The 27,850-nt window shown below is 47.5% G+C and overlaps 11 protein-coding genes across 11 annotated transcripts; 6 read left to right on the forward strand and 5 right to left on the reverse strand.

The window, feature by feature from the left end:
- Window positions 1-82: 82 nt before the first annotated feature.
- Window positions 83-1,711, reverse strand: N7466_007672 (general substrate transporter; the record flags this gene model as incomplete). Its single annotated transcript, XM_057167061.1, has 1 exon — window positions 83-1,711. The coding sequence occupies one exon, from the start codon at window positions 1,709-1,711 to the stop codon at window positions 83-85; it is 1,629 nt and encodes a 542-aa protein (XP_057020102.1).
- Window positions 1,712-2,826: 1,115 nt separating this feature from the next.
- On the forward strand, window positions 2,827-3,999 carry N7466_007673 (cellulase; the record flags this gene model as incomplete). Its single annotated transcript, XM_057167062.1, has 1 exon — window positions 2,827-3,999. One exon carries the CDS (start codon window positions 2,827-2,829, stop codon window positions 3,997-3,999), a length of 1,173 nt encoding a protein of 390 aa, XP_057020103.1.
- A 2,539-nt stretch (window positions 4,000-6,538) lies between these two features.
- Window positions 6,539-7,457, reverse strand: N7466_007674 (GNAT family N-acetyltransferase; the record flags this gene model as incomplete). The annotated part of the gene is made up of 3 exons (XM_057167063.1): window positions 6,539-6,577; window positions 6,632-7,201; window positions 7,344-7,457. The coding sequence occupies 3 exons, from the start codon at window positions 7,455-7,457 to the stop codon at window positions 6,539-6,541; spliced, it is 723 nt and encodes a 240-aa protein (XP_057020104.1).
- A 3,372-nt stretch (window positions 7,458-10,829) lies between these two features.
- Window positions 10,830-11,132, reverse strand: N7466_007675 (uncharacterized protein; the record flags this gene model as incomplete). The annotated part of the gene is made up of 2 exons (XM_057167064.1): window positions 10,830-11,031; window positions 11,119-11,132. The coding sequence occupies 2 exons, from the start codon at window positions 11,130-11,132 to the stop codon at window positions 10,830-10,832; spliced, it is 216 nt and encodes a 71-aa protein (XP_057020105.1).
- Window positions 11,133-12,162: 1,030 nt separating this feature from the next.
- On the reverse strand, window positions 12,163-12,547 carry N7466_007676 (uncharacterized protein; the record flags this gene model as incomplete). The annotated part of the gene is made up of 3 exons (XM_057167065.1): window positions 12,163-12,208; window positions 12,277-12,344; window positions 12,416-12,547. The coding sequence occupies 3 exons, from the start codon at window positions 12,545-12,547 to the stop codon at window positions 12,163-12,165; spliced, it is 246 nt and encodes an 81-aa protein (XP_057020106.1).
- Window positions 12,548-15,070: 2,523 nt separating this feature from the next.
- N7466_007677 (Zn(II)2Cys6 transcription factor) lies at window positions 15,071-17,651 on the forward strand (the record flags this gene model as incomplete). The annotated part of the gene is made up of 5 exons (XM_057167066.1): window positions 15,071-15,156; window positions 15,230-15,602; window positions 15,654-15,872; window positions 15,995-17,300; window positions 17,368-17,651. 5 exons carry the CDS (start codon window positions 15,071-15,073, stop codon window positions 17,649-17,651), a joined length of 2,268 nt encoding a protein of 755 aa, XP_057020107.1.
- Window positions 17,652-18,492: 841 nt separating this feature from the next.
- N7466_007678 (oxidoreductase, short chain dehydrogenase/reductase family) lies at window positions 18,493-19,580 on the reverse strand (the record flags this gene model as incomplete). The annotated part of the gene is made up of 4 exons (XM_057167067.1): window positions 18,493-18,693; window positions 18,756-18,869; window positions 18,932-19,043; window positions 19,126-19,580. 4 exons carry the CDS (start codon window positions 19,578-19,580, stop codon window positions 18,493-18,495), a joined length of 882 nt encoding a protein of 293 aa, XP_057020108.1.
- Window positions 19,581-20,754: 1,174 nt separating this feature from the next.
- Window positions 20,755-22,962, forward strand: N7466_007679 (uncharacterized protein; the record flags this gene model as incomplete). The annotated part of the gene is made up of 12 exons (XM_057167068.1): window positions 20,755-20,822; window positions 20,882-21,001; window positions 21,060-21,078; window positions 21,126-21,315; window positions 21,365-21,411; window positions 21,463-21,531; window positions 21,771-22,037; window positions 22,089-22,210; window positions 22,261-22,433; window positions 22,495-22,560; window positions 22,616-22,696; window positions 22,754-22,962. 12 exons carry the CDS (start codon window positions 20,755-20,757, stop codon window positions 22,960-22,962), a joined length of 1,431 nt encoding a protein of 476 aa, XP_057020109.1.
- A 408-nt stretch (window positions 22,963-23,370) lies between these two features.
- N7466_007680 (Zn(II)2Cys6 transcription factor) lies at window positions 23,371-25,901 on the forward strand (the record flags this gene model as incomplete). Its single annotated transcript, XM_057167069.1, has 7 exons — window positions 23,371-24,462; window positions 24,517-24,769; window positions 24,819-24,938; window positions 24,988-25,392; window positions 25,444-25,526; window positions 25,583-25,641; window positions 25,703-25,901. The coding sequence occupies 7 exons, from the start codon at window positions 23,371-23,373 to the stop codon at window positions 25,899-25,901; spliced, it is 2,211 nt and encodes a 736-aa protein (XP_057020110.1).
- Window positions 25,902-26,378: 477 nt separating this feature from the next.
- On the forward strand, window positions 26,379-26,570 carry N7466_007681 (uncharacterized protein; the record flags this gene model as incomplete). The annotated part of the gene is made up of 1 exon (XM_057167070.1): window positions 26,379-26,570. One exon carries the CDS (start codon window positions 26,379-26,381, stop codon window positions 26,568-26,570), a length of 192 nt encoding a protein of 63 aa, XP_057020111.1.
- An 81-nt stretch (window positions 26,571-26,651) lies between these two features.
- N7466_007682 (uncharacterized protein) lies at window positions 26,652-27,731 on the forward strand (the record flags this gene model as incomplete). The annotated part of the gene is made up of 5 exons (XM_057167071.1): window positions 26,652-26,730; window positions 26,791-27,101; window positions 27,189-27,299; window positions 27,365-27,665; window positions 27,724-27,731. 5 exons carry the CDS (start codon window positions 26,652-26,654, stop codon window positions 27,729-27,731), a joined length of 810 nt encoding a protein of 269 aa, XP_057020112.1.
- Between the last annotated feature and the right edge of the window lie 119 nt (window positions 27,732-27,850).

A 27,850-nucleotide genomic window follows, 5' to 3' on the forward strand; every position in this document is an offset into this window, starting at 1 on the left:
GTGATGGATTGTTGGGTAGTTAAAGCTTAGGGACTATAGACAATTCAATAGATGGGCTTCTCTCTTCCTTTCCAAGCCCTACTCAATCCTGAGCAATATCCGTCATTTTCTCCGTTACTTTGTAAGCTTCTGCAGCTCGTTGCTCTGCCAAGGTAACATATTTACGGAACTCTCGAGTCGGTACACGATTCATGAAAAGTTCATCAAGCTCCTCATAAGTGCGTTGGCGAGTCTCCGGAACAAAGAAAAATGCCATAACAGCGAATAAAAGCATGAAGGCACCGAAAACAAAGCCGATTTTGGCTTTGAGTCCACCATATCCTGGGTTGAACATGTAGGGCGCGACAAAGGACCACATGGTGTTTACTGCTGCTGAGATTGACAGAGCCACGGCAAGCGTCTTAGTCCGGAGGGCCGAAGTGGGTACCTCTCCTGCGATAGTATAGACATTGGATCCCACACCGGCATTATAAAAGAAATTATACATGGTGTAGAAGCCTACTGCGGCAGTAGTGGCGGCATTGGTGTTTACCGACCCTGCAATCCCCATGCAAAGTAGTAACAGGGCCAGTCCAATGCAGCCACCAAGGTACATGGGTCTCCGGCCAAACATATCGCCAATGAGAAATGAAATCGTGGCCCCGGACATTGAAAGAATTTGAGCACCGATTTGAATCATGAAAGATTGTCGATCCCCTATTCCCAGATACTGGTACATTAAAGCACCATAATTCGATACGAATCCGAGTCCTGACATTGGTTCAGCTAAGAAGACCATGATGGCAATCATCGTGCGACGAAGATTGGTCCCGCGAAAGCAGTCGCTGTATGAGGCGGAATTTTGCGTCTCGGCTTCCTCGAGGGTTAACTTGATCCGTTGCAAATGGCCTTCGGCATCGCAAGGGTCTGAGTAAAGCCGATTGAGGGATTTTCGGGCTTGCTCGAGCTTTCCCCGCCTAACGAGGTAGACAGGGGACTCGGGCATGAAGATTTGTCCGATAAGCCCAACAACAGCGAACGCCCATTGAGCGCAGATCAAAGACTTCCAGGACCAAGAGTTGTCCCATGAAGATGTGTAGTAAGACATGATTGCGGAGACAAAGGGCCCGATACATTGGGATAGATTGCAAAACCCGATGACAGAGGACCGAATGGCGAGAGGTGAAACGTCGGCAACATATGCTGTGCAAATATTGAGAAATGCGCCAATGGCGACAAAGTTCATCATCTTGCCCCCAAAGAACATTCCGATTGACGTGGTAGAAAATTCGACACCAACCGATGCGATGTTGATGGCTGCTGATGCCAGAATTATAGGTTTGGCCCCATATATGTCGGCAAAGTAGGAGGCAGCCCATGAGCCCACAATGGCAGCCGCATTTGAGCCCCCGCTCAGGGCCGACTGCCACTTGGTCTCAATGAAATACTCTCCATCTTGAAGTTGACCGAATCGTTGCTTGAAATCAGGGATACTAATCACAGAGCCAGAGGACTGGTTCTCGAATCCCCGCACGATCAGAGTCCACAGCATGACTCCGATCCAGAACAAGAGCCAGGGATCTTTTTGAAGGGTTGCTATGTATCCCCGATTATGTTCTTGTTGTTGAATCGCTCGTCCTCGAATCGTCCCTGGGTCAGGCCCAAGATCAGATGGACTGGTCCGGCCCTGATTCGCATTTTCGATTTGCGTATCAGAAATTTCTTTTGCCATGACGATGTGAGTCTGAAATAAGATAAGGCTGAGTAGAAAGAGTATAAGAGATGGGGCCGGGCAAAAGCCTGGTAATTTTGAGTTCAGTGAAGAAATGGAGTGAGCCGAGTTGCGAAAATCACGGAGAGGTCACATCTTAAATACCTGAGGCCCTTCGTATTCACTTGATTGATGGGGATATCATAAAACCGAGCATTCACTAGCACTTGAGAATAAGGCTGTTTCTCGCAGCACCCCGCAGAGGGTCCTCGGAGTGAGCCGTCGCGCACCTTTCAAGCCAAGGTAGCAATATTGGCACGGAGGCTCCTCCAACGGGACTAGAATACCCTAGTCATTCGGGTCATATCCAGCCGATATTCAGTGACATTATTTTGAAAATTCAAAATCTTCGAGGTGTATGAGCCACCTGGGCACATGTTGTCGCGTGCACGAACTGTTTTACATGTACTAACTAACACTCTCCACATCCCGACGTACTACTCTATGTTCTCGGGCCTCGTCTACTCCAAAAGTTGATCCTTTAAGCGAGATGATTTGCTTTCCCATGTGAAGCACGCAGGGCTCTTAGCGATATTGGCAATATACCGATTGGATTGACGCTACGATATCGAGACCAATTTGAATCCACCCCCACCCCCACCCCCTCAGCGACCCACTCGCTTCTTAGCCTATTACTCTATTCTACTGGCGGCTACTTCAGCTGATATTCAGGGCGCTGATCACGACCATACTCTAGGCACCAATTCGTGACAAGATGGGCCGAGAAGGCGAAAAGGAAAATGGGTTTGTTGCGTCTTCCAAGCTCCAAGACTTGCTGGATTGTGGAAGAGCCAATTTAGTTTTCTTGACCCTGGCCCTGGTAGTTTACCGCGCGGGGTTCTCCAGGAATTCTCCGCAACATGAAACTTGGGGTATGAAAAAAGGGTCTTCATCAAATCTGCAGAGCCGATCTTCTATAGTGGATCCATTTTTGCCATTGACGTTCCTCGCCTTTCACAGAGTCCCCGAAGGGGTATATAAGATGACAAGGTGCCAGCAGAATGAGAATCGTCAGCCCCCAAAACCGATAAACCACAAGAACCCTTCATCTATATTGTTGATTAAATTTTGAAAGAATGAGAGCCATACACTCCATCATATTGCAACCCCTGCTAGCAGGCCTTGCTCTTTGTCGTCCTGCCGCGTCAACCAGTTACCTCGATTGGACGACCTTCAGTGCTGTCGGTGCCAACTTAGGTGGTTGGCTTGAGCAGGAATCAACCATTGACACTAATTGGTGGGCCCAGTACTCTGGAGGTGCTGTGGACGAATGGGGTCTTTGTGCCTATCAGGGCACACTATGTGGACCGATCCTGGAACGCCGATATGCCACTTGGATCACCACCGCCGACATTGACATCCTAGGTGCGGCTGGCGTGAACGTCCTGCGCATCCCAACTACATATGCGGCTTGGGTTTATGTCCCCGGATCACAGTTGTATCATGGCAACCAACAATCCTTCCTTTCCAGCATTTCCTCGTATGCTATCAACAAGTATGGCATGCACATCATTATCGATATCCACTCGCTTCCCGGTGGCGTGAATGGCTTCCCTTTTGGCGAGGCCGAAGGACATTACGGCTGGTTCAACAATCAAACTGCTCTCAAATATTCCTTGGAAGCTGTTGATGCGGCCATTTCTTTCATCCAGAATTCGAACTTTCCAGAGTCGTATACTTTGGAGCCTATAAATGAGCCTGTCGACGTTGAAGATCTGTCTCTGTTCGGAACACCATATTGCCTTACCGATAATGGTGCCACATACTTGGCAAACTATATCCATGAAGTGATCGCCAAGGTTGAGGCTGTGAACAGTGGCATCCCAGTGATGTTCCAAGGCAGTTTCAAGGGTGAAGCATATTGGTCTTCCAATTTCACCGCCGGAACAAATCTGGTATTTGACATTCACAATTATTATTTTGAAGGTCGAGCAGCGAGTTCTAGCAATGTGACGGGACTTATCTGCACAGATGCCATTAGCTCTGCTGGAGACGGAAAGTTCCCGACATTTGTGGGCGAGTGGTCCATCCAGACCGAAATCGCCAACACACTAGCGTCGCGTGCGAAAATACTTGAGACTGGCCTTGCTGCATGGAAAAAGTATACTCGGGGTAGCGCTTATTGGACCGCGAAGTTCACAGGGAATGCCACAGTGGATGGAGAGGGGACCCAGGCGGATTATTGGAATTACGAGACATTCATCGACTTAGGATACACGAATTCAGAATCCGCAGCTGTGTCCTGCTAGGCTACTACAGTACAGCGAGCATAGCGGCGCTCTGTACTAGGTACATGTGCGAGGCGAAAGTAGCTAAAGAAGAATGACACTTGAAGCGCTAGAGCATTCGGACTTTTGAATAAACGAAGCTCAGAAAGAATTTTATTCCTTTCCATTTGTCAGGATTTGATGAGAACCTAACAATATCTCAATATTGCCTTCAAGGGATGGCAGTTCTTGAGGTCGAAAGAAAATGCAAAAAATGTAAAGAAAAAAGACCATAGGAAGAAAGACAAAGAAAAGACCATAGGAAAAAAGACGAAGAAAAAAGACGAAGAGATTTCAATATGCACAAGAAAATGAAAATGAAGAAGAAAAAAACAAAAACAAAAAACAAATGTGATCTCAGATCAAATGTCAAGACCGGACACATACAAAAGAAATGATAAATGAAAGAAAAAAAAAGAAAAATTGAAAGAAAAGGAGCCATCGACACAACAGGAAAAGTAAACAAAAACAGGAAGTAGATCATTGGGCCGAACACCCGAACCAAGGAATCCGAGGCCTCTAGCCTGCATCAATTCCAAACTCTCTCCCACCCTCCAAGTCCGAACACGATTCGATCGACGTGGGTGATCAACGCGTTATCACTAAATTCAATGCTCCAGTCAGACTTACTTCAAACGGGGTGAAATAAGGACGGGAAAGTTCTTTACCCGTATTAATCCACCGTGGGCCTCTTTGTTCCAGATGTCATCAAGAAGAAATAAGGAACCAGGTCCCCATTGACAATTGACATGGGCATCAATGTCTGAGATTCAGTGGGAAATCTCGGTGTAGTTCGGCAAGGCCAGCATCCTGGAGCCTGATGCACATGTGCATGATTAGCGACAATAATGCGATGGAGAAGTAAAAAATTGAACCTTTTGATGTCCTCTTCAAGTTCCCATTCCCTTGCTCGTCACAGGCTTGTATCTCGAGAGTTTCGCATAAAAGAGATAGATGGAAATTATGAGATGATCAGCTTCTATTCAATTTAGTGGACCACATGCGCTGAATTCTGTACCTACCGGTGGAAGGCACCGCAGACAACAACTGGGCATGTAGATTTCATCATATGGCGAGTTTGATAGTCGCTCAAGATTCTCGAGGTTCGTTGATCGAGGTGCGATGAGCAAAAGTGTTTTCGTCGTGGAACATGAATAACCTGACTTACCCTGGACAGGCCCTTACCTTCAACTTACCTATTCTTCCATGTATTGATTGCAGTCTTTGTTGGTATCTTGAAAGGCAGACGATGAGCGGACGTCTTAATTGAGTTTTTCTTTCACTCATTCTTACCATTGAAATTGAAATTGGCGTGGGCGTGGTCGTGGGCGTGGGCAACTCACACCAATGAGCTCGATCTTGGTTGAAACAGGAACTACCCTGGGTCGAGGGTGGCAAGGGAATTGCCGAGTTGATTCAAATGTTGGTATGTAGAGGATGTCATTCAGAAAGAAGACGATAAAGATCTGATTTGTGATGATCGGGATCTTGGGTCGGTATGATATATTGTGGTATGTCGCATCCCATGAACGGGAAGGATGTCATACTATAGGGAGGAACTTGATAAGTTGAAGGCATGATTGTGGGAGATATAGGCAGGTAAAGTATAGATAAAGTATGTTCGATCACAGAATGCATGCAAGATGAAAATAATGTTGCGACAAAGAAAAAGGCAGAAGGAAGAGACTAGAGAGGACTGCTCGTTGGATACACTGAAGCTCTGGAATGAATGAATCTCAAGGGGCAAAGATGCCCTTTTATGTCTCGGCAGGCCATACCACTACCACGATTTCATCGTCAAAACCATGGCATCCAGGGAAAAACCATGGCCGAGCGGGGAGCTTTGGGGGCGCAAATAATCTTCGCAGGGAGTACGCGCCCGGAGTAAATAACCCGACCAAGCTGGATGGAGATTTCTTGCTGAACATGGCAATGAGTCTGGTTTGCACCAGTTACCAGAGGTGGTCATTTGGCGCCGGTCGGGGGTGGATCGCCATGAAAGCATGTTTGACAGGGAAGTTTCTGGAGTAAACTCGGTAGTACAGTAGATGTGAAAAAGTGATTTGCGCATGCAGAAAAAGTGAAGTCGCTCGTCACGTACATTAGTGTTTAAATTGGTTGGTTCAGGAAACATTTTAATTGTTGGTTTTAAGCGCTGGGGTATGCGGTGCGTCGATCTAGTAGATCTGTGATTCTAATCCCAATTTCAGCGACTGTAAATTGAATCCATGTACTAGAACGAAGACCATCTACCGTAGATACTGAAAATTGTGCTTGGCCGTTGAATGAAGTACGAAAATGCAGATCTTAAAGTTAAGCTGAATGAAATGTCAAAAATTCAATTTAGTAACTATTCAAAACAAGTAAAACCGAAAGTCATCTGAAGTTAGTCGATACGAATCTCGCAATTCCTTGCTATGTGATCAATTTCAATTTCCCAATCTCCTTACGCTTACACCGAAAAAAAAAAAGAAAAAGAAAAAAAAAAACAATCATCCACGTCACTTCGTCAGTCGTAAAATCAAGATTTGATCTTGGGTAGGCGAGTCATGCCATACAGCTGAAGCCGCTCTAGTCAGTCGCCAAAAGAAGTTTTAGTCCACGAAAGACGTACCTTGCAAACATTGCCGCTATCATCGCACTTGATCTCATTGCAGAGCTCAAATCCCATCTTCTCATAGATGGCAATATTGGGATACCCCTTCGAGCTTTCCAGGTAGCAAGAGACACCCTCCTCATCCGCCTTTTGCAGAATGACATCCATAAGCCGTCTCCCAACTCCCATTCCACGAACCTGCGAGCTGACACCCAGCAGGCTACAGTAATAGTAGCCTTCGCGCCCGGTCCAGAGGTCGTCCATCGCGTCCTTCTGGCTCTTCTTCCAGAGCCAGTACCGGCGAACATCTAAGCCTCCGCGGCCGGCGAATCGGATGTTGAACATGAGCTGTCGGAAGGAAAGGAGCCATTCTTGCGCCCAGACGAACCATGGTTGTGGGAGAGAGAATGCTTCGGGTGGAGTCCACCAGCTGAATCCGACGACGGTTCCTGGAGCTAGGCGGATCTCGTGGTTGGATTTCAGGTCGCTTGCTGCGCGGCTTACTTTCGCAATGTAAACGGGGTAGCCGCAGTTGATGCTGAATTGAAGGTGGGCTGCGATCGAAGCTGCGTTTCGCTCGGCTTTGAACTAAAGGAAACGCGATGGTTACTTTATGGGGGGTTTCGGAAGCTCAGAACATCGGAAACGTGACTTGGATGTGCATTCCGTTGTTCCCTATCACTTTGGGAAGCGCTTATATGTGCAGAGAAAGGAGTCTGGTGGCTCGTACCTTGGACGCGTCGAATGCCCACCGGAAATAAGGATCATCTGCAAAGGTACTCTGCACACAGTCTACGGTACCCGGAATATCGGGCTCAGCCAGCGGGACAATTTCGATTGACATGGCTTCTTTTTCTTTTGCCTTGCCACTACGGTCTCGCAAATCAGATGTCGACTGGCTTACAGTACGGGTTTTGATTTCCTCGTACTGGGTCTACTAGATCTGCGAGTGGGCTGAGACAGCGATATGGTATAGACGTGTGAGTGGAGTAGGAGTGGATAGAACGAAACCGCCATCTAAGGAGAGTTGGAGAGGTGTGAACACCAAAATGAAGTATAAAGATGAGAAATGGGAGGATGTGAGGTAAAGATCTATGTATCTTGTCAATCTTGGGGGGTGTTGGAAAGTAGGTAAGAGTTGAAGGTGATTCTGAGATTCAAATCAAAGGTGAAGTCGTTTTTCGGAGATTCCAAGACCAAGCTTTAGAGGAGGAGGAGGAGATTCATATAGCTGGTGTCCATCACTCTCCACTTGGTTATTACACTTGCTTATCAGGAGCGCGCAACTGGCGCTTCACTAGCCTGATTGGGCAGCTCCACCCGGCTAGGGGCGGCCAGCACCTTGTTACACCGTTCACGCTTTGCATCATTCGTGATCCAGTCTTGATCGGAATCAGAAGCACGCGATGCCCAAGTAAGTTAGTGGCGATGCACCGGCAGGGATATGAAAGATTCCAGTATCTTCTTTGAAGATATTCAAGATTGTTGCGAAGCCCCCTTGCAAAACTGCGGGGACTTTGCATCGAGAATTCGAGGGGTTGATTCGTATCGCGTGGGGAAGCTACGCGCGATTGGGCAGGTTGTCGCGGGAATCGGTGGGGATTGGCTGCTCGTGACGGCACAAGCGGGGCCTCATATCGGTCTTATCAGCGATTTCATTGAGCATTGTGTTGGATAACATTTTCAAGATGGAGTTCGTAGCCCTAATAATGGAGTCGAGTTCGTAATGGATCGTTGGTTTTCGATTGGCGTATGAGCTTATTTTCTTTTTGATTTTAGTTGCAAGGGTATAGTTGAATCCAGTTGAAGAAGACGCCACGGGCAACCGGCACTTGCCGGGCTTACCACGCTCAGGCCCTTTAGATCCATGTGCTCAGTTAGCCCAGTAAGCCTCATCTGAAAAGGTGCCACATGACTAAAGACGGTGTGTGCCCTCTCGTTGTTCATGTTGACTTACGCAAGGAGAGAAACCTTGTGACAATCTTGCAGTCATGGGATCTAGACCCGATATGGAGTTATTCATCGGCAAATTACCATAAATACCTTAATTGAAACAACAATAAGTACTACATAATGCTATTTGCTTCTGCCAATAATCTTGGAAATTATGTTGATGAGGCCGAAAAAGGATATTATCCACACCGCGTGAAGCAATAATTGATTCTTGGCACAGCTGGATCAATACTACTATGCGCGCGAACTCCAAAACAGCCAAACAAAAGACTTGAGCGTAATTGTTACTATCTTTCATATCTAGTAGTGCCATGATCAACCGCTTTCATCGCTATCTAGCGCTACTTCCTCATATGGTTGCATATGTGGACCCTTGGCCGTCGGGAATGCCCGTGGACCCAAATGATTATGACGTTATTCAGATTGGCGGGTGAAAGCCTCATCTACACACCGATGCTCCCCCAAAAGCTCAACAAATCTTCAGTCAGATACCCAATAGGTAAGGAGAGCTTGGAAACGGCATTCATTGGAGGACTTTCAATGTTGGTACTATACTCTCACATGTAACAAGGCCTTGCCAAGAAAAATAACGCGACAAATGGCAATCAAGATCTACTCTCAAAGAAAATACGGAAACTCGTATAATGATTCAGAGAGAGTAACTTTATTGCCTACCATCCAATTCCATGGCCCGTTTATATTGACAAGTCTTTGAAGTAAGAAATCTTTGATCTCTCCTCTTACACAAGCCAAAGGCATCAACATCATTTTTTAGACGCGAAAACCAACAACCACCGTATCGACTTCAGCACAGCATCCAGATTAAACAGAATCCACTCTCATTTTATCCGACTAGCATGTCTGTTCAATCCCAACTGATTGGAGGGTCTTCTTGTTTTAAGGGTTGGTCGAATTAATCAAAGGGTGGGTGAAATCGAGCGTTTGAGAATCTTTGGGAACTTGAGTTAGTCCAAGGAATTAAAAAGTGGAAATAAACATCGAGTAGATTGCAAATTCTTACCTGAGCGAGAACATGGGGCGCAAAGACCGGGTAGATGAGAGATGCCATGTCATGGAGCTGAGAATGGCTGCTTGGTGTTTGTTTGTTTTTGTTTGTTTTTGTTTTTGCTTGAGAGTCTTGCTGAGAGTGTTTGCCGTCCGGCTTTTGGACTGGTTCCGTTTCCTGAAACTTGTTGGCCTGTTGCTTGAGCCTCCACCTCGCAATACCAGAATCAGCATAGCATCAGCCATCCACACCACGATGAAAGGGACGTCAGCAATCATTGAACTCCAGCATTTAGTCCCGCAATTGAAAGACAAGACAAGAATGATTCATGATGCGGAGATTTATGCCGAGTGTTACCGTGCTGGGCCTCATGGTCAAGGCCATCTGACTGAATTTGTCCTGACACGCAACCTTGTTCAGATACGTGACGCCTGTTCAGTGAGATGGTCTTGACCATGGGGCCCGCCCTCATCAGCGCTTCTTCGCTGCTTGCCCATAATTGACCCGTGGCTTGTCCCCCCACACCACAAAATACGGAGACAAAGAAAAGAAGAAGGGTTGAAGTTTGATGCCGGTGACGAACTCGAGGGCTGAATTGAGATATGGGAGTTTTCGAGGCTTCTGAGAGATGACTGCCGCTTTGGTAGCCTGAGGCTGTGTGGATGTGAACCGCAGGAGCTCTTATAGGAGATGAGCTTGCAAAACTTAATGAGTTAGCATAGAACCACAGGGAAAGATCAAAGCTTTTGGGAAATTCGCTAGAGTTCTCACCTGATCGACTGATACCACGCAGGGCTAGAAGATATGAAGACCTGTGATGAAGGATACCCTCCGTCAGCAAATTGCTGGTGAGTTCTTCCACTCGTCATGACGAGGTAAAGGGGGAGGTGAGTAAGGGGGCATTGATCCTAAAACGAACGCGGGCGGATCAAGAGGCCCCAGACCAGAAGGGCAAGCAGTCTGGACTTTGCCGTCCAGCTGAAGCGGCAACACCAACAGTCCAAATGGAGGCTTTGGGGAGATCGCTGGAGTTCTCACCTGATATCCATGGACTCCGAGGAGGAGAAAGTGTACTAGCATGACATTATGCCATTTGGGGCTAGAAGACAAGACCTGTAATGAAATATACCCTCCGTCAGCAAATTGCTGGTGACTCGTCATGACGATGTAAAGGGGAGGTGAGTGAGGAGGCATTGATCCTAAAACAAACGCGGGCGGATCAAGAGGCCCCGGCCTGAAGGGCAAGCAACCTGGACTTCACCGTCCAGCTGAAGCGGCAACACCAACAGTCCAAATGGAGGCTTTGGGGAGATCGCTGGAGTTCTCACCTGATGGTGATTGATCTTGAGAGCAATCATGGGTAACTACCTCGAATTGTGTCAAGGCAAGCTCAATAACTTTTGGATCAAGGTGTTGACCAAGGTAACCAAGATGTGAAGGGTTGGTAGAGTCCAGAAACCTAAGAGACTTTTAGATCAGCATGAATGATAAATGGATGAGGGAAGGGGGGAGGGGGGAAAGGAAAGGAAAAGAAAGGGAAACATACATCTTTGAGCACATGATATAGACGTGATGTGATATCAAGTACAGGTAAGGATGATATCAAGTGGATATATGATGAACAAGATAAGATCAAAGATGACTTAGTAGTTGATGAAAGAAAGTCCAATGTATGATGAGTGAGACTGAAGGATGAAGGAAAGATGGAGGGGGGAAGAAGGAAGGAGGGAGGAAGGAAGGAGGAAGGAAGAGAGAGAAAGAGAAGTATTTATGCCTCAGGGGAGACGCTGAACGCGTCCCAGAATCACAAACTTCGTTCAGGATCGACCAATCACGCGACAGGATCAATTCCCCTAAAAATCAAACTCTTCATACGTAGTACTAGAATCAACAAATCACGCGAAAGGATCACAGTTCACTACTGGATCAATCATCGCGATCTATGAGATGGCGACATCCCTCGCTGCAAATTTGCATCACCATGCTGTTTGATATGAGTTCACTGCTCTGGCCGTCCTCCAAATAATTGTTATTAGCAAGCACACCATCATTGAATATCATAAGTCGCTTGGTGGCTCAAAATTGAGTGTTCAAATGCGAGTTGTGGCTGGTAAAGTCTTGATTTCTATGTCGCACGTGTTCCCAGTTGGCTAAAACGTGTACCCCAGAGCCCCAGAAGTAAGTGTTTTCGATTTCTCCACACTATATGAACATCTAGATCGAACGAAGAGACATGTGGCTAGTAGTCTGTGGCGTTTCTTTGATGGACCCTGAACTACTGCAGTTTAAGATGGAGTCCAAATGCTCAACCTTAATTTCCCCGCAATTCAATCCCCACCAGCCCCTGACGACGTCATATGCGACTTGGATGAGCAAGCGCCAATTCAGACATTTAGTCTTTGGAGGCGTGAATTCTTATCTGAGTATAAAGAGAGAGTGCATCTACTTCAAGTTTGTTTAAGAAACGAGTAACGTGGGTATGGTAAAGTCAGATTTGTATCATATGTGGCATAAGCGAAGTACAGGAATTGAAAACCGCCGAGCGGAACGAATCAATCAATCATTCATTCTGAACGTGGGTATTGGGAATTTAGCAGCAGCACTCGCAGCACTCGAAGCAGCAGAGACCAGCGCAGCTAAAAAAGGGGAGGGAAAGTCAATAAACGCTCTAATACGAGATGATCGGGTCTTCGATGATACTCACACTCCGCAGCAAACATCCTCACCCTCACCACCACCACGGATGTGGACGGCGTTCATGGACTCAGTAGTCTGCAATTTGTTGGTTAACATTCAAGATCTCTGAAATTAAGATGTGAAAAGGCTTCTTTTGAGAGACATACGGGCTGCTGGGTAACGGTCTCGTTCATGCCAGCGGGGCTGTTGGGCTGCTGCATCTGGACGGTGGTAGCATCCCACTGGTTCTCCTGGGTAGCCTCACGGCCAGTGAAGAAAGTCTTGATAGCCTCGAACATGTTGCTTCTTGTTGATTGAAAGGTGGAAAAAGTGATAGAAAGAGTATGAGCAAAGTAAAGATCTTGGCAGGCCAAGAGAGGCCAAGAGAAAATGGAGAAACCCCCTTTTAAGGGGATTCTTGTTTGTCGTGGTCTGTGCACAATCCCTGGGAAGTGGGGCGGTCACCTGATGCGACTCCACGTGCCTCTGCGAATGTTATCATTGGATTCTGATAAAGAATCACCGAAGGTTTACACCAGATAAGCCATGTTTCAATCCCTTTCAGCCTGGTTGGTTTACCGCTGAGCTCACTTGTACATCCTCTCCTGTCCTGGGTATGTCCTGGTCCCCTGAAGAAAAAAATTCACAGTTCAAGGCTTAATTTCCCGACGAGGTCATTGTTTCGAGCCATTACGTAGGATCCACAGCGGGACGAATCATTACCCACCACGGTTATTGCTAGTGATTGCTTTGATTGGTTGTTCTAAATCGAGATTTTTTTGCCGTCTGCCTGGGCCATGAGAGCAACAGGCTTTCAGCTTTTCTCACCAAGGTTCCCGGATTTCTCGTCTCTCGAGGTGGTTCTGAGACACGTCATGTGGCGCCACAGTAAAACCCTTGGCGGAGCTTAGCGTGGCATTCGGGTAGGGCTGTGAGATTCAATCTTCTAGATTTCCTTGGCCCCTTCAGCTAAGCCCACTTGACAACTTCCGACGTTTCCGAGCCTTTTGAAGTCGAATGTTGTTTTGTTTCACAATCTACCGGGGATCATTTGTATATTTGATGAAGCCATTTCCCTGGTTCCCAAGACATAATACCCGATGAACGAAGACTTTGTTCAACCACGGGACCATTGAAGATCCCAATTGGAAAGAAACCCAGGGCGGTGAATATCTCAATCGATTATGTAAGATTTCTACTGGGGCAGAATTCACTTTCCACTACGGAGCCCGGCGCCCGGAGTAACCAGGCAGCCGTTTATTTTTGGTCTGTTTTTCTGTTATTTTTCGATAATCATGACATGTGGAGTCGCATCCATCTTACTGTCCGATCTTATTGCCTCGGCCGATCCTTCGGTATTTTTAATGATTATTCAGCTGATACAGTTCATCACATTCTGACGGGAATTCGATTTTGACCCCATTGTGACAAGTTACAACTACCCGGGTCCTTGTGGTCCTGGTCCTAATCGGCTGAAATGCCATGAAACAGAGGAGTCGAGGAGTCGGCTTTTTTATCCTCAAAATAACGCGCCGAAGCGAGAGGTATCCGGTCACAGATACATGTTCGTACCCGTGGACCGCACTCCTACTCCGTGTCTCATTGTTGAAGACGGAAAAGGAAACCGGTCCTTCTCGTGCCAATCCACCCATGACTATCAATATTTTGCTCAGCTCAACAGCCACAGGCCATGCGCCACATTAAATAGTCTCGCGCCCATTCCACTATCGCTTGAAATCAAAACTGCCCCGGTCGCAGTCATTGGTTGAGGAAATTGTCTTATTGACACAGCTCACACTAGGTGAAAGGGTGGAAAAATTCCCTCAAAATTTGATGCCTGACGGGGGGAAATGAGGCAGCGCGAGGAAAGCAGACCTGTCGAACTTTTTGAAATCTGCCTGAGGGGGGCTGAATGCTGACATGACAAAAGTCCTGGATGCCTCGTTTATCGTGGCCCGTGGACCCTTCCAGCCGCACTGGGCTGCAGGGCCACGTATACGGAGTACCCCGCCCCAGTGCTGTCGCCAGTAATTTTCGAAAGCTTCGCGCCAGAACACATCAAGATTGAACAGCGGTGGCGCGAATGCCAGCAGCGAATGCATGGAGCGACAACTTCCCCGTCCACTCAGAGATAGCCGCGGTGATTGATAACATCTCCGGCAATCGGCATTGGGGGGACGATCATTTCTAGCCGAGCCTCTTTCTTCCCATCATTTTGGACCTGCCGCATTTTTTGATGAGAAATCCATGTCTTTCAGCCATGAACAGGGGGTCATTCTCCCCGCACCAAGCCGAGAGTCCCTGTGCTCATCACGATTCCAAATTGCAGAGCTACGAAGAGAAAGAAAACTGCTGGGATTCTGATTAATACATCCTAGGTATTTTCTGCGCCGCCTGAGGGCTCAAACGAGTCGCGACTTGTAGATGTTATTTTGATGTTTACCCACACCCCATTCCCCCATGTTGAGCCTCATTCACGAATTAAGCAACCGCGAAAAGATCCTTTCATCCTTTGTATTAATCTAAGAGTGGGCCCACTTGAACACGGGCTGCATTGACTTCATGTCAAATATGATAGATCAGATATGATAGATCGTGATCGTACATTTGTTCAAGGTCAATGCGGGAAAGCCGGAGCGGAGGGTCGGAGGGTCGGACAATCACGTCCCCACCACCTCGTTCTCAAACCCCTAGTATGCTGCACCTTCCATTGTATTAAATCAGTTCCCCTCAACTCAAAGTCATAAAAGCCAGAGTGGACTAGAAAAGAAAGATCAAGGATTCTAGTTCAAGTTTGTCGTTCTTGTCATCTAACAGACGTGATGTCGGAGCCAAAGAGAAAACTTCCTCCACCGAGTCGGCGACGAGATAAGCCCCAGTTATCATGCAATATGTGCAGGAGGAGAAAGTATGGATCGCTGATCCCCAGAAGTTTTATTTATTCATTACGCTTCAAATCAGAGGAACTAAAGGTTTTATAGACTACGATGTGATCGAAGCCACCCTTGTGGAGCTTGCAGGGAGCGAGGTCTCCCCCTGTCTTGCACGTATCCTGCCAGCGCAGGTGCGACCGGGCGAATTTCCAAAGATCAACCACCACCAAGATCAACCCTACCGCAGCGTATCGAGCAATTGGAGAAGTTGATTGCGGCTATCGTGGATGATGCCAATAAAAAGAATAACCCCGAACAGGTTGAAAGTCAAGACCCACTCGGCGATGATGAAGACAAGGCGACATCAGAAGCCGAAGGAGATACCCAAAGTGAGGCATCTGAAGCGGTTGGTCATATTTCAATGCAAGACAGCAAAACCACATATGTTCAAGATACGCACTGGACCGCAATCTTAGACGGGGTAAGTTATGGGCGTTCTAGCGAAGTGGGCCTCAGCTAATCTGTATAACAGATCACCGAGCTCAAGGACTCTGTACAAAATGAGGTTTCAGCTCTTGCGAACCAGTCCGACTGGACACAGAGCTCATCAGAGGTGGTGTTTCCCCAGTGTGAGCCCACAACACATGGCGAAATCCTGGAAGGGCTTCCTCCTCGAGAAACTTGCGACAGACTGGTCGCTGATTACTTGAATTACACCTCTCTACCATGTATGACATACCACTCCGAACAAGTTATAGAGCTTTCATCTGACACTCAATTTAGTGCTTCATGGGCCCACATTTTTGAAAGAGGTATGACAATTCTACTTTGTCAGTTTGAATCTACAGGAATACAATTGACCTTCGCATTTAGTATGACCGATTCTGGGAGAACCCCGCCAGTGCACATATAATGTGGGTTGGAAAGTTCTATGGTGCAATGTCTCTTGCTTTGATGTTCCAGACCGATGGTGTGGAGAACAGGAACGAGTTGATCACAAGGTTCGACCAGAAGGTGCACCAATGCTTGGTACTTGGTAGATACCAAGACTGTCCCCCCGATACAATTGAAACCATCTGCTTTACTTTGAGTACACAGTTCAATCAAATTGGAGATGGCGAGGTGAATAGCCTCATCATCCTGGGCATTCTTACGCGTCTTGCTCAACGCATGGGCTATCACCGCGATGCGTCTCATTTCCCCGATATTACACCTTACCAAGGCGAGATGAGACGAAGGGTCTGGGCCACGGTCACCAACCTTGATGTGATGCTTTCACTATCCGTCGGACTCCCACGGCTACTGCGGGAGTTCCAGTCAGACACAGCACCTCCGAGGAATCTTCTGGATAGTGATTTCGACGAGGACACAACTGAGCTACCACCTTCCCGCCCAATCACATACTCAACACCTTGCCAGTGGCTCGTCGCCAAGACAAAACTGACCACAATGCTCGGCATTATTACCGATTTCTCGACATCGATTCGGAGACCCAACTACGCAGAAGTAATGCGCCTGGACAAGCTTTTGCTCGACACATACTTGGAAAACCCGGAATTCCTGTTGGAGCGTCCCCTGAATCAATCTCTCATGGACACACCAGAGACCATCCTTCATCGCATTCAACTTGTGACTTTGTTAGCAAAGGCAAGATGCGTTCTTCATTATCGATACCTGGCCGCTTCCAGATCCGATGAAAGATATTCATACTCCCGCAGCACCTGCATCGGAGCGGCTCTCAAAATCCTCCAGTATCATCGTGTCATGCATCAAGAATCGCAGCCTGGGGGACGCCTTTTCCGCGAAAAGTGGAAGGTCAATTCGCCCATCATGAGAGGAGTGATGCTGCTAGGAACAACTCTGCTATGTTTGGAACTGAACTACGACGTCTCGAACACCCCAAAAAGCAACCCAAGATCACGACCACTGACGGAACCCGTTCGTAACGCAATCATCCACGCTCTGCAGACCTCATACGCCATCTGGTCCGAAGCGGGTGAGTCGTACCCCAAGTCCGCCAATACGACCCAAGCGATCTATGTGATCTTCCAAAAGCTCGACGAGCAGCAAAACGACACCCAGTCAAACGACGTACCCAACCCGGGCAGCCTTGGCGTTGAACCTGTCCCGAAGCCTGCTGCAGAACCCATTCCAGACCTTGCTCCGGAGTCTCCCAAAGGTATGATCGATGTCGGGCGGCGATATCAAGCTGAAATACGACAGTAGCTAATCGAGACATTCTATAGATCCATTCACTGGCGAAATGCCACTGACGTGGCCCGATCTCGAGTGCGCAGTATTTTTAGATCAGGCAATAAACTTCCCACTCCTCCAACCAAACTCGATGGACTCGCCCGACTCGCCAGCCCCGCCGGCTCTACCTACTCATATCGCGCCCGAGCTTCTAACTCTGGTTGGTAACAACATGCTGTTTCTTGGCAAACAATTTCTCACAACATCACAGACAAACAGCGTTGATGAGATGCTCGGAATCTCATTAAACTTTCCTCGCATGACTGACTATCTCTAATGACCAGCGACCCTTCCTAGGCTAGTGGTCTTCTCACGTTCACTCGGTGGCGTTGCCCCTTGATAACCCGCACCGTTCAACTCGGTGCTGGATGAGCGAAAAGTTAAGTCTGTGATTTTTCTGTGCCCCAGCCCCTTACTGGGGCGCCATGGGGCATCAATTCTCCTATTTACGATTTTCTTTGATTACTCAGAGAGATGCCACCGGCATCCAAAAGTAGTAAAAGGCCGATGATGGGCGTCTGAAAAACATTTCGGGGGATGTTTCTTTCTTGAACTTTTCTTGTTTTGCGGTCTTGCTTCCACTTTCAAGTTCCAGCTTGGAAAACTGCTCATTCCTTCGGTCCGACCTATCGTCAGAGCTCCTCAGCCATCCAACCTTGGAACCTCCAACTCGCTTCATCAAAGCACATAACGAAATTTTCACGTTTCTTTGCTCTTTATTCAGGTTCCTATTCGACAGCGTCCCTATTTCGGCATTATTCAAGTATTGAGCGGCAGGATACCTTCTCAACTTTATTTTCTTCTTTTTTTCCACGATGACCTGTCTGGGTTGGAGAAACCCAGACGGCGATAGACTGGATTGCGCTTCATGATGATGCGTTTTTTCTTATACAAATTGGCATGAAAAAAAAATCATGGATACATACGCTAGCGTTCTTTATATTCAAATTTTGAACAATTCATATATTCTAATTCTTGGCCAGTACCTTGGCCAGTACGAACCAACATTGGAATCCATAGGCATGTCGTTCTATACGTACCGCCTTCTCCAATGACATCTATTAACGCCCCGATAAGCATATCTCATCTATTTCATCATCCCATTCAATTGAAAAACTCTACGCCGACGCGCAGTGTCCGCCATCGACACGGAGGTCGGCGCCGGTCATCCAAGCACTGGCATCAGTCAGCATGTAGATGGTTGGACCCTTGAAGTCCTCGGGCGCGCCCAAGCGACCGAGAAGAGCGCCGCGCATCCATGTCTCTTCTACTTCGGGCTTCTCCTTCAGCAGGGCATCTGTCATAGCAGTGCGAATGTACTGTCGTCGAAAATTAGCGACACAATCTCCCCAATTTTGAAAACAATTCTGTGAATTCCTACCCCGGCAGATAAAGTGTTCACGCGGATGTTGTGCTGGCCCCATTCCTGGGCGACCGATCGGCACATCTGGTGGACGGCGGCCTTGGATGAGTTGTAGGCAGTGCATGTCAGGCCCTTTACAAACCAAAAGTCAGTAAATTATTAAATTTCCTTGCTTTTCACTTAATACAACGTACCCGGTTGGCGATCTGACCGGACATTGAGGCAATCATCACGATGCTTCCGGGGGCCTTCTCTTCAACCAAGATGCGTGAGAAGTGCTTGGCAGGAATAAATGTTCCGAGTACGCTGGACAACCAACCGTCAGCCTTCAATTCCTTTCGATTGTTTCTTTCTTTTTTTTCGTATTGAAACGTCGCATAAAACTCACTTGACATCAAGCATCTTACGATACCCATCAACAGGGTAGTCCAGAGCAGGTACCATCTGCTGAATTCCAGCACAGGTAATCAATCCACGCAAGGGCATGTTACGAGCCTTTCCATCGGTCGCGATCTTCTCAAGTAAGACCTTGGTAGCTTCCTCGTCGGTGATGTCGCACTTGTTATAAGTCGCCTGCAGACCCTTCGACTTGGCGAGCTTCTGGACGGCACTCCACTCCTCGGCGCCTGGCTCGGGAAGAAGATCCATACAGGCGACATCACCACCGGCTTCGAGGACGGCGGTGGTCAGTGTCATTCCTAGGCCACGACCACCGCCGGTGATGGCGACTGTGCGGCCTGCGAGAGAGAATAGGTCATTGGTGGGAGCGAACGCGGCGGGGGTTTCGTTGGACTCGGGGACGACGGGAGGGTAGGTTTGGTCGAGGGTGATAGAGGGAGCCATTTTGGTAGGACGGTTTTCGCGTAGGCTTTGAACAGAGGAGAAATGCGATTGGAGATTGTATGGAGTGAATTGTTCTATAGTTAAATAGTGGAAATTTCATGAGGGTGCGCCCCTCATATAAGAAAATTATCTCACATCCTATTAAGCAGTAGCTCTGGAGCTGAGCGGTTAGATATGACCTAACTAGGGAAATAATTATTGGGAACCACAGTGGAACGCTCCAAGGACAAATGATGTGTTCACTGGTCTCCAGTTATTTTCCAGTATCCTCGTCTGCGCCCAACAGATCATGATGGTGTGTCCTGAGTCCTGAATCCTGAGGGTGGTTCGATCAATGGTGTGGGTTAATAGAGAGTCAGGTATGATCTGGAGGTGCAAAGAGTTACCCTTTAAGGCAAGTGATCGAGACCGCGGGGGTTGAGGGTCAAATACGGGGAATCAAAATGGAGCTCTAATGATGTGGGGGTGAAGATGTGCAGTTGGAAGGAGATGAATGAGATTGTGGTTGGCCAAATTAGGAAATTCTCCCAACGTGTTAACCCGAAGCGCCGTTGAGGCTTTTACTTGTTTAGCCGAGAATGAGTACCGAGTCATACGGAGAACTTTGACAGACTCGGCACGACCCACTCTCTTCGGCCCAGGAACGGCTTGAATCTTGAATCTTGATGCAGAATCCAGATTCAGGAATTTGCTAGAGCTTCATTTGAAAGTGCGAGGCGCCTTTATAGCCTGATATTAATGGATCGCTGTTCACATTTGGCTTCCTGGCACGTGGATTGAGTCTGACCATGCTGCTAGTACTTATACCCACGTCAAGCATCAACAAATGCATGACTAGTCTAGTTCTTACTTTATGCGGGACATATCACTGGACTTTCCCCATTTCCCCCCGCGTTACGGACTTTACCCGCTTTTCCACACCACGGCGTCATTTCTGGGGCATTTAAGATTCCCCCGGCCCATAGTTACGACATGTTTTGTGGCGCCACCGATTTGCGGAGGTTAGCCCGAACCGATGGTTCTAAGCATGTTATAAAGAGTTGAAAGCCCCACTGCCAGGGGGGATGCCTGGATACACGTGGTCTGGTATCTGCTCTTCGATTATTGCCTAAGACAATTCCGGCCTGGTGATTTATACTTATTGAGATTTATTGGGAGAGACTCTGAATTCGTCATGTCATTCCTCACGGGGACATCATTGCAATGGGCCATCACAGCTACTGCTGGCAGCGGCTTTCTGCTGTGAGTGCAAGCGATTGAAAAAAACCAAAACGACTTCTCTGCTTACCAGTTCATGATAGATTTGGCTATGACCAGGGTGTTATGTCTGGTCTATTAAGCGGTGATGCATTCACCGCGAGATTTCCCGAAATTGACACCACTTCAACCGGTCATGGAAGTTCATCTTTGCAAGGAACAGTGTAAGTGCTTATTCCACTCAGCTGTTGGGCCATGTTAACTCATTTTTGTTCCCTACAGCGTTGCTATCTATGAAATTGTATGCTGGGACCGATACTTGTGGTTTGACGAGACTAACATGGACAGGGCTGCTTCTTGGGTGCAATCATTTCTCTACTTGTTGGTGAGAGACTTGGACGACGCAAGTGCATATTGGCTGGGTGTGTCATTTTAAGCATTGGCGCTGCTCTTCAATGCAGTGCCTATGGGATCCCTCAACTCATCGTTGGACGAATTGTTGCGGGAGTTGGCAATGGTCTCAACACCAGTACTATCCGTAAGAACTCGTCTTCTCAAAATTCACAATCCCTGCTAACTTGAACCAGCGGTCTGGCATTCGGAATTGAGCAAAGCTGCGAGTCGTGGTAAAGGGGTATGTTGGCTTGGAATTCCAGCATGAGGACAACTTCTAACATGAAGTTAGCTTGCCATTGAATTGGGAATCAACATTTTTGGTGTTATGATGTCCTATTGGGTTGGTGAGTATAGATCGGTCTTGAAAACTATTTCTCTGGTTCTAATTTGACAATTGTCCAGATTATGGCTTCAGCTTCGTTGAGAGTGAAGTGCAGTTCCGTTTTCCCATCGCCTTACAGATTCTCTTTGCTATCCTAACCTTCATCGGGGTTATGTTTCTCCCTGAATCTCCTCGCTGGGTAAGATCACAGGCATTATTTCCTTTTGCTTCTTTTTTCAAAGAGAAAAACTTTATCAATACTAACAACTCATCAGCTGATCAAACATGGCAATGAAGACAAAGCACGCCATGTCATCTGGAGACTCCAAGAAAATGCCAAGGAAATTGACGAAAATGACGCTGTTGTTGGCATTGATGTCCGAGAAATCTCGCAAGCAATCAGAGATGAAACTGAGGCCTCCGCCGAAGGTTCTTTCAAGCTTATCTTCCAGAATGGCGACCAGAAGTTCCTGCACCGAACTCTATTGGGCATGGGCGGACAAATGATGCAGCAGATTTCAGGAATCAACTTAATTACCTACGTGAGTTAACTTTCTCAACGAATGAAAGAGCCATTTCTAACTTCCGTTCAGTATGCAACAGAGATTTTTGAACAGTCTGTGGGCATGTCGCATAACACCGCCTTGCTCCTGTCTGGGTTTAATGGCATTGCTTACTTTTTCTCCTCATTGGTTCCCATTTGGGTTATTGATCGGTATGAAGCACTCTTTTGATTGAATTTTGAATCTCGCTAATTGAATGTAGACTTGGTCGCCGAAAGTTGATGATGTTTGCGGTGGTTGGTCAAGGCTGTTGCATGGCTATTTTGGCAGGCACTGTTTCGAATGGTGGTCATGCAGCGGGCCTTGTTGCGACCGTGATGCTATTCATGTTCAACTTCTTTTTCGGCGTTGGCCTCCTAGCTATTCCTTGGCTCCGTAAGTACCCCGAGCCTCCAATTCGCCATATTACAATGTGGTTGCTAACAACGCAATCCAGTGCCGGCCGAATATTCCCCCCTGGCTATCCGAACCCAATCAGCGGCTCTTGCCACTGCAACTAATTGTATGGAATTTCTCAACCCCACTTCACTCGCTCGCGCTTACCAAAAGATAAATAGGGATTTGCACATTCTTGGTTGTGGAAATTACCCCGGTCAGCATTTCAAACATTGGATATAAGACATACATTTACTTTGCCGGTACGCACCACTGTCTCGCATGTTTCAATGAACGCGCTAACTAATATTCCGCCAAAGTCTTCAACTTCTGCTTCCTCCCTCTTATTTACTTCTTCTACCCGGAGACGCGCAATCTCACTTTGGAGCAGATCGACAAGCTCTTCACCGGTGGCAAGGTCCAACTTTACTGGCAGCCATCTATGGGTATGGCCGGCGATGTCGACACTCGCATTGCTTGTGGAAAGGAGACAGAAGCTGGGGTCGAAGCCGCACAACATGTTGAATAATTTGTATTTATTTCGGAGTTTTGTCTCATACATTTGTCTTCTATATTCTTCACTACGCTGCCAAGCAAATGAACGGCGTAATCCAGCAACGAATTCAACAGTTTTCCAAGGACCAAGCCAAGGGCGTGCCGCGTCTCCACGTCTCGGGAAACCCCCGCGATGTAAAATCCCCACAAATCGGCTCGACTCGGGGTACTGGCCAATCACGTCGCATACCCCATACGTCCGGCCCGAGGACGCGCTTAAACGCTCCCATTCAAGTAATCTTACTCCCATTCATCCTCCGTCATTCTACAACCATCAACACCCCAGGAAAAGATTCCTAGAATGGCGATAGCCAACACATTCCCCAGCAGTCCTCTGCAGTGCAGCAACACGGACAAGGAACACTCACATATAGCCCCAGAGATGGCCCATGGTACCAAATTGGCAGAGCGCAAGAGGCGCACTCGAAATGGGTGTCTCAACTGCAGCCGTAGACGGCGAAAATGTGATGAAGTCAAGCCAGCATGTACTGGCTGTAATCGTCGCGGGGAAGATTGTCAATGGCGCATACTTGGTTCATTTCGTGATGCGAATATTAAGGTGTTGGAATCGAATCACCCCTCCATGAGTCAGGGAGGGGCTGTCAGCAATAATAAACGTCAAAGCAAATTCAAGATATTGAATAACTTGTCAAATATGCCCCGCACGAGGGGCACTAAACGGCAGTTTGAAACAGAGACGGTTCTGGATCTGAGTTTAAATCTCAATCAGTCAGAACCGCCCTGTTTGTCTCCATCTCCATCACCCTCAAAGACCAACGATGTTGCGCCCCCACCTGATGTCGCCAACGAAGGTCATCAAATTCACTCGCCTGGAACTGCAACTCATAGTCCCGGTACCAATCCTGGCCAGACTCAGGGGTTGTCGCCGCCGCTGTCTGGCCATGAATCTACGCACCATATTAACAATCAGCAAAGTGTTGGTCGGATTGATCTACACGCCGGCAATATACAGGAACAGTATCCGAGCGATATCCAGTGTCACTTTGAGCCACATTCTTTACACGACGATGCCTCCTCTAATGCCTATCTGAATTCCAGCCCGGAATTTGTGATAGATGACCTAGCGACACTCCCAAATCTTACAAATGGCCCACATTTCCAGCCTTCAGTGTCAGGCTCATTTCAATCTCATTCACCTATATTCAATCACGGTATTTTTTCAGATCCGGCGGACTTCACAAACGATGTCTTTCTTCCTGGCTCTACCTACGAAGCGCTCCATACCACCCTACGAAATCGCCAACTATGGACTGCAAGACCTGACGTCACAAACCTGTGTAGTCCCCGGGGCTCGATATCTCACCTTCATACACCCACGCCATTCAGCGACTCGGATACCTTCAGCAGGTCAGGAAGAGAGTCACGGCGCTCAAGATCCGGAAGATTCATTGATCTCTCCCCTGAGCGGGAACATATCCTTTGGCAGAACTACTTGAATGAAATTTGCTCATGGGTGAGTCCTCTGTCTGAACTGGGAAAATTGTCAGGACTTGGCTAACTACGAAAGCTCGACATGTTTGATAACAACCATCACTTCGCTTCTACTTTTCCCCAGATGGCGAAGACATCACCGCATCTTCGCTACTCCATTCTTGCACTATCAGCGCGGCAACTCGAAAGATTGCAGAATGAAAAGTCTCAGTCAGAAAGCTTGTCGCTTTACCAGGAGGCTATACACCTTCTACTGCCGGCGTTGGAAAACAAAACAACGCCCGTCATTGCTTCTTGTGTTATTCTGTGCGTCTTGGAAATGCTGAGCTGTATGTATCTTCGTATACGATCTTCCTGCCACCTACTGACTTTCCCCAGGTAATCCCAAAGAATGGCGCCGTCATCTAGATGGCTGTGCGTATCTTATTCAGGCAGCTGGTATCAATGGGTTCTCCGGAAAAGAAGAGCAGGCGCTGTTCTGGTGCTTTGCGAGAATGGGTACGTCGTCTTCCAAGGCTACATCTGTCCATTGCTAATGACTCTCCAGACCTTTGCGGTGGCCTCATATCAGAGGAAGAGACTATCATCCCGATTCATAATTGGAGGCCGCGGGATATGAGTTGCGTAGAAGCATCTCTGCTGTTTCTGTCTTCGGCAAAAAACAACTTCGATGCATATGCCAATTACACCGTTTATCTTTGTGCAGAGACACTTGGAGTTCTTTTTGGCGGGTCGAAAACTGCCCATCCCTGTACCTCATGCCCATCATCCACAGACGAAGAAGGAAACTCGTATATACATCGTTGGCAGGAAGTATTTCGCCATGCAGAGCTGTGGTATGAGAATCGGCCCAGTCAGATGAAACCCGTTTTCACGGTCGCAGTCGCTACACCCGGGTACACCGGGAAAGACAGGCCATTCCCCACAGTTCTATACGGGAATGGAGATGCTAGTACGTGCCAGACCCGACTGAAGATATACGGTCCATACTGACGCCGCCTAGTCTCTGGCAACCAGCTTTACCACGTTTGCGCTCTCTTATTACTTCAACGAAAACCCAAGACATTGAAGCTTTCGAAGAAACCGGTTTGTCATTCACTTGTCGTTTTTTTTTTCTATCTTCTCTACTCACTACCTCATAGAAATCGGTTTTATGGCATGCTCGGCAGATTTGTGCTATATCTGCTTCGAATGCACACCAGTAAGCCAGCTTCCTGTCTGGCCGCATTTGACTTGTGATTATTTGCTAATTTGTGATACAGTGGCTGCTGGACCAATGCACTTCAGCCTCTCTGGATTGCCGGGAAGGTAATGTCGCACTACTCTGAGCATGCAGCTATCGTGGATACCTTGATCCGGATCGAGCATGAGACTGGATGGGCTACTGCATGGCGTGTCGAAGATTTGAAGGAGTTCTGGGGCGATTATGATAATGATGAGTGCGATATGGACATGGAGTGAACGATTTGATGAAATCTAACGATGCTATATATCCTATGTAAAGACTAGCCTAAATGCTTTAAATTCTTGAACAACTTCAACGTTACTCATTTCACTAGTAGTTATAGACTATCCGAGCACATGTGGCTAGATAATACCTTCAATGTTGGAAATGAGCATCAATTGGGTGGGGGGATATTTTAATTTACACATGTGTTATCCTGCTCCCCAGATCTGTCATTGGCGTCGGGGTCGTAGTAACACGGTATGCACATAGTCTTCGATAATCAATAATGTAACTCGTTTATCTTCGAGAATAGTCTTCTAAAATTTAAATATGACAATCCTGAAGAAATATTTCTATTTACACGCGTCAAGTTTGAAATGAAAGATTGGTTTCTATTACTCCATGTCGGCTAAAGTTCATCAATCAATTGATGCCATCATAGTATCGGACCATCTCCGTGCGGGGCAAAAGTGCTCGACTCGAGGCCCACGATGCTCCCCACTTCCGGCGGTGCCAATCAGCGCTCAGCTCCCAAGTACATCAACGATCCTCCATGGTTGATTTTAAACCACAGATTTGTACAACGTCTTGGTCTCGACGCGAGGGCCAAAGGTGACCCCGCGCTCCCGCGTCGTGTCCTCAATGTAACAAGCTTCGTCATGAGCCCAGAGCTGGGGTTATAAAGTCGCAGAATGCCAGTCCCTCATGCTGCTATACAAAATAAATAAAGGTCTTCCAAATAAGTGACACCGACAATCCACAACATGTCTTCCTCTACTCCCACACAGTCAGCTCCTTCCGAGCCGCAGACCAAGATCGCGCTAGACTCCAAGGTTATTGCAAGTGAGTGGACACATCCTGCATGTTTTTTCTGAGGTGGCCTCTAACCCACAATCTGTACAGTCACTGGTGCAAACCGTGGAATCGGCCTCGGTGTCGCAGAAAGCTGTCTAGTGAACGGAGCCGCCCGCATCTACTCCATCGATATCGGCGAACCAGGCGAGGAATTTGCAGAGCTCTCCAAGCGCTTTCCGGGTCAACTTTTCGCCCTCCAGGCAGATGTCACTAAAGAGGCCAGTATCTCCACAGCAGTGGACAAGATTGTTGAGGAGGCCGGGGCTCTCCATGGGATGGTCGTGAATGCAGGTCGGACAAACCACAAGTCGGCGCTGGATTTCACGACCGAGGAAATCGAGTCGCTTTTCTCTGTTAACGTGAGCTCCCTTACTGATGTTCTTTTTTTCGTCACCTTTGCTCTTCGCGATTGATCGATCCCTGGCTAACTCACAGGAATGTATCAGCTATTTGGAGCATTCTACACAGCCAGGTGTGCTGCCCGGGCATTCATCAAGCTTGGAATCAAGGGGGCGATCGTCTTTACAGCTTCCATGGCCTCCTACCGCCCCAACAAGGTCCGTAGAAATAATTCGGTTTTGTTTGTTGTTTCACAACTTGGACTAACTGTAACTCTTGGCAGCGCGTCCCGTCCACCCCCTACGGCGCGTCAAAGGCCGGTATCCGCAATATGACGCACACCCTGGCTATGGAGTGGGCTCAACATGGCATTCGTGTAAACAGTGTCTCTCCTGGTCTGGTCAACACTGCTATGACATACTGGGTTCCACAACAGCCTGATTGGGAGCAACAGCTCAAGTATTATGGCGGCTTCCCGAGACTGGCTGAGGTACAGGAGCTCGGTGGTGCCTATGTCTACTTGTTGAGTGATGCTGCTTCGTATACTACATCAATTGATATTCCTGTGAACGGTGTCATTGGAAGTAAGTGGCTGTCTGGATCTTTGAAAATTTTGAATAAAATTAATACTGACTATCGCAGTTTGTTAATTTGGATTTCGCATGATTCTTTCATGAATTGGTAAAAAATAACGTCATATCATGTGTTTATAAGTTTGTGATCAACAAAATATTCAACATTGGAATCATTTCAACCTTTTAAGCATTTC

The sequence above is a fragment of the Penicillium verhagenii genome (genome assembly GCF_028828195.1).
Source record: "Penicillium verhagenii strain IBT 33310 chromosome Unknown utg000007l_segment0_segment0, whole genome shotgun sequence".
Lineage (NCBI taxonomy): Eukaryota > Fungi > Ascomycota > Eurotiomycetes > Eurotiales > Aspergillaceae > Penicillium > Penicillium verhagenii.